The sequence below is a fragment of the Charadrius vociferus genome, unplaced genomic scaffold, assembly GCF_000708025.1.
Source record: "Charadrius vociferus isolate BGI_N301 unplaced genomic scaffold, ASM70802v2 scaffold1413, whole genome shotgun sequence".
NCBI lineage: Eukaryota > Metazoa > Chordata > Aves > Charadriiformes > Charadriidae > Charadrius > Charadrius vociferus.
Window position 1 is genome coordinate 1,015,532 of NW_009647827.1, and position 13,179 is coordinate 1,028,710.

Here is a 13,179-nt window from a genome sequence, read left to right on the forward strand (position 1 = left end):
GTGGGGGCTGCTGGAAGTGGGAGCTGGGAGCACCGGGGGGAGGGATTGCACTGGGGGCCCATAGGACAGCCTGACTGCAGCTCTTGCATCTCCCACAGCCCCACTCACCCTGTGCCAGGGCAGCAGCACAGTTACACCTGATGAGATACAGCAGATAGGGGGGTCCAGTGCCCTGCCTGAAGCACCCTGCACCCCACTGCACCCTCCATCCCAGCAGGAACCAGGGAGGAGGTCAAAGAGAGCAGCTCTGCCAGGTCCCAGCCTCTGCTACATCCCTCTGAAAGTGAAAGCATGTGCCAGGCTGGAAGAGCATCTGGGGTGGGGTTTGGAAGGGGTTCCCAAGCCTCTATGCGCCATGGCTACAGTCCCATCTTCACTGCAAAATCCCAGCCCTCTGTCACAAATGAGCATGCATCTCTCTAGGGCAGTCGCATCAAGTAAAACCGGCTACACCTTGACTCTGTGTCTGACAGGTGTCTGCACAAATACTGCCCTGGTGCTGGTGTTTGAGTTGGAGGTGTGTCCCAGCCAAGTTTTCCTGGGGCAAACATCCCAAGGCAGGCTTGCCATGGGCCATTTGACAGCCCTTGGTGTCCCTGGGCCAAGCCCCTTTAAAGAGCTGCTTTTGACTCTGTCCCTTCCTTCTTCCCTCTGGCTGCAGAAAGCCAAGCTGAAGAGAAGTACACGGAAGCAGCACTGAAGGCTGACACGCCGAAAGAGCACCTGGGTAAGGTCTGCAGGAGCCAGGGGCTGGGGCAAGTGAGGGATGCCTGCTGCCCTGCATGTAATTCCTAGGGACTAGCCTTTCCTGGCAGCAAGTCATGCCAGAGGATGGCACACGGCCTCCCTTGCATGTGGGCTGCAGCCCAAGGGGCTGCCTGTGCTGTCCCAAGAGTCCCTGGCGTGCAGCTGCTGGCCTCCAGCTATGCTGCAGAGATGGCAGTGAAAGAGAGCAGCAATGATGAAAGCAGATGGGAGGTGGTAGGGATGCCATGGTGGGGCACCCACCTCGAAATGCTTCCCTAGCACAGTGCTGGGCTGAAGTGAAGCAGAGGTTTCTTGCTATGAGATTCACTCTGGTTCAGGCAAGGCTTGGGGCCAGGCATGGGCTGGGGAGGTATCCACATCCCCCCGGCTTCGGGAGCAGAGAAAGGCTAGGAATAAGTCACTGCTGGGCCAAGGTACGGAGGAGGTACTGGGCAGGGAATAGCCACCCAGTGTGGTTTGGATGGTGCCCTTTGACTGCCGGTGCTCAGGCCACCAGGGTCGTGGTGTGGGTCACATATCAGGAAGTGCATCGTCCCTGTAGCAGTCCTGTGCATGTCTGGCTTGCAGTTCCCTGGAGGGACATGACCTGGCAGGCAAAAGCTGACATTGAAGGGCTCAAGCGGAGGCTGTGGGACTTGCAGAAGGCACTGGAGCAGGCACGGGAAGACAAGCGAGACATTCATGAAGGTGAGGGCAGAGATGGGAGAGGGCAGTGGGACAGATGCAGGGGCCCCACACCTTGGTGCTGCTGGGGAAAGCCAGCCGTGCTTACCCTACCTCTCCCTTTGGCCTTGACTGCTCAGCCCCAAAGCACCCTGCTGTTGGTTAGCCCCGCTCCCTCCCACGCAGTCAGCAAAGGATCTGGACATGGACTCCCTGCACCCCAGACGCCTGTACTCGGCACAGGCAGGGGAGACCACAGAGGCAGAGACTTCCCTGCCTGCAAAAGCCATTGCCTTGCCGTTTCCGTTAGCGCTCAAGAAGGGGCTGATTTTAGCAGCGGTAAAACCTCAGCCAGAGGTTTGCGGTCTCTGCCACATGCAAAACTCCGTGCTCTTTTTCACTCTCCCACGCTCGACAGAGAGGTAAAACTTTTCCTCCAGGGCTGCCTCCTGCCCCTGCCCCCACCCCCCCTCGCGTCACCCTGCAAGGGAAGCCCTCAGGCCAGGCATTGCTGGAGCCCCTGCCTGGTCACAGCTTGCGATCCAAGCACAGGGACTGCCTGTTTGTCTCTCCTATAGTCACCGCGTTTGTTCCCTTCTCCCTTCCCTGGCTCCCAGAAATGACCCGGCAATACCAGGAGCTGCAGAAGCAGACAGCAGCCCACAGACAGCACTTGGAGGCGAAGGTGAAGAGCCTGCAGGAGCAGCTCGGTATGGTCCCCCAGCACGCCTGCTCCTTGCTAGTGGGTGGAGATTGGGTTTGCTCCAGGGCAGCAAAGTGCACTTGGGGGGGATGGGGGGTGGAGGGGGCAAGGGGAGATGGGATTCATTCACCTTGTGCTGTCAGCGTGGCAGTAGCTGAAGGCAAAGCCTGACCCTGTTCCCAGTGCACCCCCAACCTTGGGAGATGCTGACTGCAAAGGGGATGCTGTGATCCCACCCCTGCCCCAGAGCCCTCTGCCACCCCAGGGATGAGGGGGATCAGGCAGGGGCTGTGCCACACACTGCCTGCACCCTCCTGTGCACTGGTCACGCAGTGCCAGGCTCCTGTGCCCACGTACTCAGTGTCCCCTCCTTTTGTCCCTGCACCCCACAGCCACCAGGCTCTGGGAGAGCCAGCAAATCCGGCAGACTGCCACCCAGGCACTAGCAGAGAAGGACAAGACCATCGCCCAGCTGCAGGGCAAGCTCGATGCCATGGAGAGGGAGTATGAGAAGATCCTCCACGTGAGTGGGGATGTGGCTGTGGGTGGCTCCCCCTGGCAGCATGGTTCCCCTTCCTCACCATCCTCTTTTCCAGCAGGGTAGCCTGGACCTTGTGCTGGCCAAGATGGCAGAGGCCAGCCAGCACTGGGAAGAAGTAGGAATGACCATCGCTGTGGAGCACAAGGAACGCCTAAGGGAGTTTGGCCTCAACCCCCTGGACATATAGCACCCCGGGGCTCCCAGGAAGGGACAGGCTCTCAGCCCCTACCTCCCTATCAGCACACTCCCTATCAGCTTCCCACATCCACTGCCCAACACCCCAGCTGCCCCAGGCTAGGCAGGAGAAAATGGATCCTGTCTGGCCCTGAGATGTACTGCTGAGTCACAGTCCTCTCCATAACATGAACACATGAACAGCAGTGTGAATTTGTACTTTAATCACACCCCGAATGGGTGACGCAGAAACAGTGCTATGATGGGTGGCAAGCACCCACTGCCCACAGGTTCTCAGGGAGGATGAGAGGAGGAGCACAAGAGATGTCCATGCAGGGGCAGACCTGAGAGGTGGGGGTTACTCCAGCACCCCGTTGGCCTCTACTGCTCCCTTTCCCCTTCACACAATGGCCCAAAGGCCAGCCCTGGTCTGAGCCGAGCCTCATGCTCCCCAGTCCTCTGGGTCATGGCATGGAGGGCAGTGCCTCAGCTCTCCTGGGTGGTCCCAGAGCCTGGAGCCGGGCAAGGACTTCAGTGCAATGTCCCTAGATACCCCTGGAGGTACCTGGGCAGCCAAAGACACAGTTCTGTCTTCAGGTTACAAGAAGCCACCGTCATGGTTAATAAAATTTGGAGCCAGCCTCAATCAGTGGAGATGAGTCTCTGGGAGGTGTGATGCTGTGAACCCCATCACAGGCATGGAGACACAGCAACTATCCATGCAACAGCCATGCTGAGCAGTGCTGTGCTCTCCGGGAAGCCACGCACGGGGTGGACCCATGGGCTGGATGTGGTCTGGCTGGAGGCAGGGTGGTCCTGGGCTGCTAGAATGCCTGGTGCAGCCTCCTGTGCTCCTCCTGGCGAAGGCTCTGTGGAGACACAGCAGGGACATTGTGGGTAGCACACATCCACCCACCCCAGCCCACTCCACCCTTGCCCCATCGGCAGGTTGGAGGGGTCTTTCTGCCTGACCCCTGTGGCCAGGAGACCATGCAGCCCCTCCTGCCAGCCTCACAGGTGCCAGGGAAATATTAGGACAGGCAGGGCAGGAGGGTACCAGGACTCAGAGCAGTGCTGGGCTGTGAGCAGCACTGCTGAGAGGGTCTGGCAAGAGAGGTTACCTGTGTGATCTCTATACTGTTGGCAGCAGCCACCAGCCAGGAGCCAAGTCCCTTTGGTCCCACCTCAATGTGATATTGTTCAGGGGACCCACTGGGAGAGGGCAGGGAGGGAATGTGGGAGCCTGAGGCAGGGTCACTGTCCTCAAAGAACAGCAGAGGGGACAGCCCGATCTGGAAGAACAGAAGAGGGATTGCCGTACAGCTCCTGGCACTTCACGGCAAGCCAGGTCCCCCAGAGAGGACCTCATTGTGCAGGCCTGGGAGCAAGATACACATCCCATCATGCAGCTTCGCAGCACCCCAGGGCTCCCCAACCAGGGTGGGACTATGCTGGGTCCCCAAAACCTACCGACTGGTAGAACTCATCACCAGCAGGGTCAATGACCAGCAGCGTCACCTGGTCATCACGGGCACGGATCCTGAGCACCGTCTGCTGGTGGTCCAGCCCCTCAATGCTCTCACCATTCACAGCCAGGAGACGGTCCCCTTCCTTCATCCCTGCCTGCTCAGCTGGCAGCCCCGCATCCACGTCCCACAGGAACTGGCCTGCCACAGAGGGACAGAGGGAGGGTGGGGAGATGTTCACAGAGACATTCAGGCAGAGGGAACTAGCACCGCTGACCCCAGTGTGCAGGTGGGGACAGGGTCCCGCTGTGGGCACAGGGCTTACACCTATTTCTGACCCTCAGACATGCCTTGCTCAGGTACAGACCGCCCCCTTCAGCGCCCTCACCTGTGGCCCCTGAGCTGCAGTCATCTTCCTTGAGCAGAAACCCGTAGCCAGCTGGACCCTTCACCATATGCAGCTCCCGGACCTTGAAGGGGAGCCAGGAGGTGTCTGCCAAGGCAGCCGTGATCCGCAGGCCCCGCAGGCGGTAAAACTCCTCCACAGCACTGGACGCCACCAGCAGCGTGACCTTGCTGCCGCTCTGCTTAAGCTGCATGGGAAACGCAGGGTGCTCAGTGACATTGCCAGCCCTGGTCCCCCACCAACCCACTCCAGGAGCATGCACCTTTCTGGCAAGCTGCGTGTGTGAGTAGCTCCTCACGCTGGCCCCGTTCAGCTCCAGGAGCCAGGAGCCTGGTGGCACCCCTGCCCTCTCTGCTGGCCCACCCTGCTGCACTGACAGCTGGAAGGTGCCCTTCACACCTGCAGGGAGGAGAAGAAGCAACCTGGGGTGAGTGAGGTGAGGTGATACATCAGGGAAGCTCACGGCACCAACATCCTGCTGCCTACTTTACCTTCTGGAGCTGATACACTGAAGCCAAAACCACTTTTGTCCCGTGCGATATGGCAGAGGCGCGGACGCATGTCAGTGGGCAGCATCTGGGACAGGTCTCTGCCCAGGGCTTTGGCTGCTTCGTAGGAGTCACCGTCCAGCACTGTCAGTAGAACCTGGTTCCCGCTGGCCTTGATCTTCTGCACCACCTGAAAGGACCCAGGCTGTGAACCCTGGGCAGGGCACACCTCCAACGCCAGCCTATGGGATCAGAGCCCTGGGGGGCAGCAGGGTCCCACGCCCTGCATTCCCACAGCCCCGGGGTGCTCCCAGCTTACCCTGCGGTGGTCCATGTGGTCCACGAAGTAGCCATTGACCTGGAGGAGGCGGTCCCCATCCTGCAGCCCCCTGCGCTGGGCCAGTCCCCCCAGCTCAACCTGCCGGATGATGTGGCCCCGGGAGCCCAGCTCCTCATGGAGGCAGAAGCCGAAGGTCTCCATGCTGCCCTTGCTCAGCAGGTAGAAGCGGGGCTCCCCCACGCCTTCGCCATCTGCGTGGGGACACAGCCAGTAAGCAGGGCCCTGCAGGGATGCTAACACCAGTTCTCTACTCCATCCAGGGCTGGGATCTCCCCATCCCTGCTGCCTTATGTGTTCACCTCCCCACAGCTCCCCCATGTGATAAAGCCCAAGACCCCAGCAATGCCCAGCTGCCAGAACGCTGTGCTGACACAGGGATGCCCTGGGGAGGTGAGGGTATTTACCCATGTCCTCGGCCAGCGACAAGGCAGGGTTGTCGATGCCATCTTTGGGGTTAAATTCAAATTTTCTGAAATGATAAAGGGCAGGGGAGGCCACATCAGTGCAGCAGCATGGCTGTGGGGAGCCCTGTTCCTCCCAGAAAGGGCCAGCCGGGGCCACAGCTCCAGTGCCTCCTTTTAAGGCAGGAGGGGATCTCCCTCTTAGACTGCCCCCAACATCTCTCCTGGGTTAACAACTCAGGGAAGACCTTCTTGGGGCAGGCAGCTGGGATTGGCAGCTGTGACTGGCAGCTGTGACCCACACCACCTCAGCTGAGGATGTGCCCCAGCACAGCTCAGTTGTGGGGCCATGAGCCCCAGGAAGCCCCAGGCCAGGGGGAGCTCAGCACTTACATGATGGACTTCTTGTCACCCTCGAGTCCTGCAGAGGGAGATGAGAGGTCAGTGCCAGAGGCGGTGGGCCAGGAGCCAACCCCACGCTCTCGAGCACTCCGGGCTTGTCCATTCGCAGTCTGAGCATGCCACGCCAGGTGAGGTGGGTTTGCCAAGTCCACGCAGCCCCCCCCCCACCCCAGCCCCTCTGCCTGCGTTGCATTTCAAAACAGTAGGACACCTGCTGCTTGGGTCCAAAACGGGCACCCGCTGCCCAGCCCAGCGGGATCATGCAGCACTGGGGCAAAGTAGAGCCAGGCAGCGGTATGCAGATGGAGGTTAGTCCTGGGGGTTTACAGGGCTTCTGAGTGAGGGATGGAAGGGTAACCAGAGCCCCAGAGAGCTGGCTGGAGAGAGGAGATGGAGACGGAGTCCTTCCCCTGCGCACCTCCCCATAAACCACCCCCACCACCCCTTCCAGCACAAGGACCCCCAAACCCAAGGAGAGGGGATTCCTGCCAAGCGCCCCCATTTTTCTGGATGCCTCTAGCTCCATTCCATGGCCTGCCTGGGCTCCGACATTGCTTTGCTCCTTGCGGAAGCAGGGCCTGGAGACATGCATGTGGGGAAGGGTCTCCACTGGCCCCACTGCCCCGGCACATACCTTTTGTTTGCTTCATGGCTGCAGGGAATGCAGGAGGGAGCAAGGTACAGAATGAAGTGGCAGGGAATTGTCCCCGCCTCTTCCAAGACGCCCCAGGTTTAATGGTTAAACAGTCCTGATGTCTCCCCTGCCCTCCCAGCCCTGGGGCATTGCCAGTCCGCACCCAGTAGAACTGGGAGCAGGGACCAGCACCCTGGGACACCCAGCTTGGGAACAGAATCTGGTGTCCCAGCTCCCAGCTGCCACCAAGGGCAGCCTATGGTACGGAAGACCAACTGGTTTAGCATGGGCTGGAGAAGTGGGCTGCCCCATCCTAACCCCGTGAGATGGGGAAGGGCCAGAGCCCTCCACTCCAACTGCTGCAGGGACGGATGCACCAGCACCTCCGCATTCCTCCCCCAGGAACGGCCCGCAGAGGAGATCAAGTCTTGGCACTAGTGTGCTTCAGTGGAAACAGAGGTGCACTTTAATGCTACCAAAAGTTTCACAAGAAAGCCTGAGTCCTGCCCCTCTGCCACTGCTGTGGCTCCTGGCCAGGCCAGCTGTGGCCAGGGTGCAGGGGCTGGGTCTCTACAAGCCCAGAACAACAAGTCCCATTTGTTCCTGGCCTGGACTCTGTACAGTTCTCCCCCACTTCAGCCTTGCCCGCAGATGAGGGCTGAGCCCCACATACCCAGCACCTTTGACAGCCTTGGTAGCACCCGACCACTAGGCATCTCCACGCGGATAAGGGTGCAGGGGATGTGCTGCTGGGGCACACTCCAGCGTTTCCTCCCCAGGAGCACTGCTCCCTCCCCGGCTGGGTGGATGGAGAGCAAGTTAGAGGGTCCCATGCTGCAGTTTCCCCAGCATCTTCTTGACCTCACTCTCGACTCGTAGGAACTTGGCTTTCCTCCAGGGGTTGGCGGTCTGTCTCCGGCTGCTCTCCAGGTCCTGCAGGATGAGGGCAAGGTGCTGCCGAACCCGCTCACGGTCCCAGAAAGGCAGGTTCTTCTGCACCACGTTCAGGATATTGGACCAGTAGTCGGAGACATCGGTGCCTGCTGTAAGGAAGACGAGTGCCCTGACGCCATCCCGGTCCATGCGCAGGCTGTGAAGTGCCCGCTTGCCATCCTCACTGATGTCATTGAAGTACAGACTGCGGGTTGAGAGAAAAAGAGCAGGAGACCTCGTGAGGGCTGGGAGGCAGGACACAGAGACAGACAGGAGCTCCCTGCTGCCTGCCACGGGGAGGGACACTGGGTCAGAGGCATTGCCTGCACGAGGGAAGAGATGGGGCAGAGTGAACTCACTGCACTTTGTCCAGAGTTGCGTGCTTTTTGGCCACCTCCACCACGTGCAGGGCAGCTGTGTCCGTCAGGGAGTTGTAGCCCAGGTTGAGCTCCTGAAGGTGCTGGTTCTCAGCCAGGTGCTGAGCAATGACCTCGGTGCCCTGGTCCCCCAGTGCGGTGTGCAGCAGGGACAAATGGGTTAGCGAGCGGTTGCCTGCCAGCGCCTCGGCCAGGTATTGAGCCCCCTGCTCCCCCACGGGGTTATTTGCCAGCCTGTGGACACAGGAGCTCAGGGCAATGCCGAGGCTGGCCAGGGGGCCCAGGGCCAGGGCACATGGTGGGTAGCAGAGACAGCTCCATGCAAGGACAGAGGCAGTACTCACCGCAGGTTGCTCACCACACACTTCTCATGCAGGAGCAGGTCACGGATTTCCTTGCAGGCGTCAGGGCCCAGGCTGTTGAGCTGCAGACTGTTGTAGAGCGAGACATAGGGTCACAGGACCGAAATGGCTGTTACCTGTGGGGCTGGCAACCCTGCTATCTCCATTTTCCCTGGCCCTCCCTATCGCCATCCTACCTGGGCTCCCCAGACAAGGCCACGAAAGGCTTCCTCTCCAAAAGGGAGCATACTGAAACTGCACCAGAGCTTGGGTAGCATAAACCACCAGAGCCAGTGCCAGTGCCAGGAGGAGCAAGGGAGAGGAAGGGGGTGTGGGGTCCGCAGGGGATGGATGAAGGCCTGAGGAGGGATCAGGACCCCACCAAGCCCTCCTGAGCATCTGGAGGAAGGAAGTGCTGCACAGCCCCGCTGCACAGCCGAGTCCATCTCTGTTGAGCACGGCTCGCCACCCCCTGGGCGACAGGAAGACTGCAGTTCCACAAATGGACTGGAACGCAACCCACCCCTTTGCGCAGCCCAGACTCCCACCCTTGGGCTGCGTATCTCCCACCCTGAGTTACTAGCAGCAGAGCTAGCTACAGGGGGATGCTGGGTGGCTCCAGGGGACCAAGCAATGGGAGGGACCTGGGTCTGCCAGGGGACTTGGCAGCCCAGTTTGTGGTACCAGCTTCCCACAGAGTCCTATAGGAGGGTGTGTTGGGACTGCAAGTTCCAGCATGCAGTGCCCTAGCAAGGCTGCTCAAGGACTGTTGCATGTTGGAAGCTGTAGTCCCCTAGGTCTGCACCGAGAATAAACAAGGGCATCCATACCCTTCCCTGTCTTTGCCATGCTCAGGCTCCAAGGGTATTCGTGTCATGGGCAGAGGTGAGGGGGAGCCCAATTTTTGAATACTGCCCAAGGGCAGAAGAAGGTGGTACTCACTGGAGAGCTTTGCATCGCAGCAGGACAGGGAAGAGGATTCTCAAGCTGCTCGTGTCAAGGTTGCAGGAGGTCAGGTTCAGCTCCTCTACCTCATGGCACGTGGTGCCCATGACAGATGCCAGGACAGAGCACTTGAGAGGGGTCATCCTGACGGATGAGAGGTTGACTGTACGGAGGGAGCGGATGGCCTCAGCTGTGAAGCGCTCATTCTGGAACTCATGCAGAAAGAAGAGGTAGTCCATCAGCTCAGAGGGGGGCAGCCCCTTGCGGCTCTTCCTGATGACTGTCTTCTTCATGGCCTTGGCAATTTCAAAGGCTGCCAGGTTCTTGATGGAGCAGCCTAGCTGCTCCAGGATGGCACGGTTACGGCGGGACAGTATCCCACCCATGAAGATGGGGAAGAGCTCAAAGACTTCATCATCAGGGGCCTCATCAGGGTGGTGCATGGGGCCTTCCACACCCAGGATGCTGGAATTGATCTGGTCCAAGACATCATCATTGTTGTAGTCCTCCTCTTTGAACAGCTCCTCTGCCATGGTGTGGGCAATAGCATCTCGGTCCTTACCGCTCAGCCGGGAGAAGTAGCGAGGGAAGATTTTGAGCAGGTTGAGGAGCACGGGCAGAAAGCGCAAGGGCAGCACCTTGGAGATGATACTCAGAACAACTGCAACATCTTCACTCACCTTCCCAATGATCTCCGACAGCTCCTTCCCCACTCTCTGTGCCACAGTCTTCTTTTCACCCAGCACCACATACAGGGCTGCCAGGTACTCCTGCATAGCAGGGATGGTGAAGACAAAGGTGTGCTCTTTGCCTGGCTGCACACACGGAGTGAGAAAGAAGCGGAAGACATCACTGCGGAAGACTTCCAGGAGGTTGAGCTCACTTTCAGTCTTCATCTCCACCTCAAAGCACTGCTGCAGGTCATCCTCTGAGAAGCAGGTCTTGCGGGACATCACCCCTTCGTAGGCTAGCTTACCCACCGTCTTGGCCACGTACTTCATCATGGAGATGTTGGTGGGGTCAGTGCTGTCCAGCACCTCCCCACTGAAGTTGAGTCTCAGGAAGCTGGTGTAGATGCCAGTCAGGGTCTGGCTGGGAGGCACCGTCCTGGTGAAGTAGAGGAAGTGCAGCGTGGTGCACACCAGCCAGCAGTAAGAGGGCAAGAAGCAGGCGGCAGCTATTTGGTTGTGGCGCTCCAAGTTCCTCGACAACATCTCCACCAAGTTTTCCTGCTCACCTGAGCTGCTACCCACACTGTTCTCTCCACTGCAGCCAGGCTGGCTGAGACGCATCTGGAAGTACAGCTTCTGCAAGTTGGTGTCAGAGAAGCCACAGATCTCAGCGTAGCGGCCCACATACTTGCCAGGGATCCGACGTACCGCAGATGGGCGCGTGGTGACAATGATGCTGGCCTGGAAGCAGAGGGCTGGGTGAGTTTGGAGGTGCTCCCTCTGTGGCTTTGATCTAAGCTCAGCAGGGTCCCAAGTGCATCACCCACATATAGGTGTACAAGAATCACACCACCCAGGGGCTGGGGTTCAAGAAGTTGCTGGCCAAAGGGCATTGTTTCAAATCTGGCCCAGGCAGGGGGGACAGAAGATCTTTCTCCATCCCCTGCTAGACATATATTGAGTTTGGAAGACCACAGCCCAGCAGACTGCCTTCGTTGCCTTACAGGCCTCACCAAAGATCTCACAGACACAAACCAATAACAGTGACATGAGGCCACCTTGGTGAGTCCCTCCAGCAATGGAGGCTGCCTGTTCACTCATAGCCAAGCTGGACTACAAGCAATTAGCACAATGGCCATGCCTGCAATGCCCCAGGGATCACCCCCAGCCTTTCTCCAGCATGAAGGAGATGGAGGCAAACACTGACCTCTGGCAGGAGGTATTTTCGCAGCAGGTTGACCACGATCGCAGAGGGAGGCACAGGCTCATTGGGGTCACAGCACAGCTCTGTGCCAGCCAGACGGAAGTCCAAGTTGAGGCGCTCCAGGCCATTTAGGATGAAAAGCACCTTGAGGTTGGAAGTGCCCAGCATTGGCACTACATCCCGGAGGTGCTGGTACTTCTTGGTTATGAGGCGCCTCAGAGAGATGGGGGCATGACTATGGGACAGGTCCTCACAGGAGAAGGGGATGAGCAGCTCAAAGCGGGGTAGGAGACCATGGCACCAGTCCACCACCATCTTCTTGATGAGGGTGCTCTTCCCCGTGCCCACAGTGCCATACAGCACCACATTCTTCACCTGCCGCCCACAGGCATCCACATCAAAAAGGTTCTGAAGGCTGATAACCTGGCTGGAGGGCTGCTGGAGCTGGTTCTGGATGGTTAGGTCAGGCGAGGGCTTCAGGATCTCCTCCAGGGAGCTCTCCCGGATCACTGGGTCCACGTGGACTGCATCCAGTGAGAAGGAAGGGCCAAACTGCCTCTCTTCATTGGGCTGGTGGCTGAACCATGCAGACAGGCTCTTCTGGTGTTTCTTGATGGCATCTAGGAAGAGGGAGGTTCTTAACAAGACAAGGGCTGCTCAGTGGCAAGGGACTGGGGAAGTTGCCTGTTCCAAGCCACTGCAGTGAGGTGGCTGCAGAAAGGGCACAACCCAGTTCTTGCTAACCGTCACACTGCCCAGACAGCAGCTGCCTCCAACCTGCTGTGCAGGACCCTCCATCCTCTTCAATGCAGGGCTGCAAGCTTACCAGAAGAGGCCACATTCCTCAGCTGGGACAGGCCGTGGCGAGAGGAGCTGGGCTGGACAGAGCGCTCCTGGGACCCTCCCTGGTAGCGAACACAGCCCCTGCAAGAGGAGAGAGAGTGTCACCAGGAGGGCAAGGGGCAGCAATTCCAAGCCCTGCCTGGGGCAGGGTGGGCAGATCACCAGTGAGTACCATGGCAATACTAAGTAGAGCCAGGTCACCTCCTCCGTCCCCTGCACCAAGGGACAAGGGCATGGCCGGGAACTCAAGGCAGGTCAGCAAGCCATGCACTGTGCATCCCCAGCAAGCCCGTGGCAAGACAGAGAAGTTGGGCTGAATTCAGAGCAAGCAGGGAATTGGGTCTGGGTTTTCTTCTAGGTGGAGGCAAAGCAGCATCTCTGCCCACAGAGCCCCGATGGTGCCAAGGCAGCCAGCTTGGCCACCCAGATCCTGTGGCGAACAGCCACAGGGCAGAATGGGCCAGGCCCCAGCTGTGTGGTACTGTACCTGGGGAGGGAGATGCTGCTTGCACAAAGGATCTTCCTGAGGAAGGTGCTGCCTGCAGCGCCTGAGGGGGAAGAAGAATGCACATGGTCAAAGATGGCCTTCTCCAGCCCAGCAGAGCTAATACCATCAAGCTCACTGGCTTCACGTCTTGCTGGGGTGATCCACAGACTACACAGGCGCCACTGTGCAGCTGTGTCCACCAGGGACAGGGCTTCCCTGGAGGCAGGACAGATTCAGGGTCACAGTCCTACCAGCACAGAGCCCAGCTCACCTGGCCCTGAAGCAGCACACAGATACACACTCCGGGTCCCCCTGCTCCCTGGCAGGGATTGACACAACTGCATCCAGCTGCCCCAGGGCAGGCAGCCCTGGCATTGCATGGCCCGTGACAT

At 59.2% G+C, this 13,179-nt stretch overlaps 3 protein-coding genes across 3 annotated transcripts in view; 1 reads left to right on the plus strand and 2 right to left on the minus strand.

Annotated features, from left to right (window-relative positions):
- Nucleotides 1-2,862, plus strand: part of CCDC153 (coiled-coil domain containing 153) — a 3,019-nt gene extending 157 nt beyond the window's left edge. Inside the window, exons 2-6 of the mRNA XM_009882464.1 lie at nucleotides 662-727; nucleotides 1,336-1,455; nucleotides 2,049-2,141; nucleotides 2,527-2,657; nucleotides 2,734-2,862. Coding sequence (XP_009880766.1) covers nucleotides 662-727; nucleotides 1,336-1,455; nucleotides 2,049-2,141; nucleotides 2,527-2,657; nucleotides 2,734-2,862 — 539 coding nt within the window. The remainder of the gene's footprint in view (nucleotides 1-661; nucleotides 728-1,335; nucleotides 1,456-2,048; nucleotides 2,142-2,526; nucleotides 2,658-2,733) is intronic.
- A 585-nt stretch (nucleotides 2,863-3,447) lies between these two features.
- On the minus strand, nucleotides 3,448-6,944 carry PDZD3 (PDZ domain containing 3). Its single transcript, XM_009882481.1, is given in 11 exon segments — nucleotides 3,448-3,562; nucleotides 3,618-3,664; nucleotides 3,666-3,851; nucleotides 3,971-4,141; nucleotides 4,320-4,516; nucleotides 4,704-5,120; nucleotides 5,213-5,399; nucleotides 5,529-5,740; nucleotides 5,954-6,031; nucleotides 6,034-6,124; nucleotides 6,771-6,944. Coding segments are annotated over 11 exon segments (1,875 nt in total).
- Nucleotides 6,945-7,799: 855 nt separating this feature from the next.
- On the minus strand, nucleotides 7,800-13,179 carry NLRX1 (NLR family member X1). The gene is made up of 8 exons (XM_009882465.1): nucleotides 13,059-13,179; nucleotides 12,788-12,848; nucleotides 12,284-12,381; nucleotides 11,461-12,077; nucleotides 9,580-10,994; nucleotides 8,641-8,727; nucleotides 8,279-8,530; nucleotides 7,800-8,124 (listed from the first exon to the last, which is right to left on the minus strand). Exons 1-8 carry the CDS (start codon nucleotides 13,177-13,179, stop codon nucleotides 7,806-7,808), a joined length of 2,970 nt encoding a protein of 989 aa, XP_009880767.1. The 3' UTR covers nucleotides 7,800-7,805.

Coding starts and splice junctions, on each gene's coding strand:
- NLRX1 (XM_009882465.1), bottom strand. CDS start 13,179: ATGTCACGGGCCATGCAATGCCAGGGCTGCCTGCCCTGGGGCAGCTGG. Junction 12,078..12,283: donor GAGGAATGTGGCCTCTTCTG/GTAAGCTTGCAG, acceptor CCCTCTTCCTAG/ATGCCATCAAGAAACACCAG. Junction 8,531..8,640: donor TGTGTGGTGAGCAACCTGCG/GTGAGTACTGCC, acceptor CTGTGTCCACAG/GCTGGCAAATAACCCCGTGG.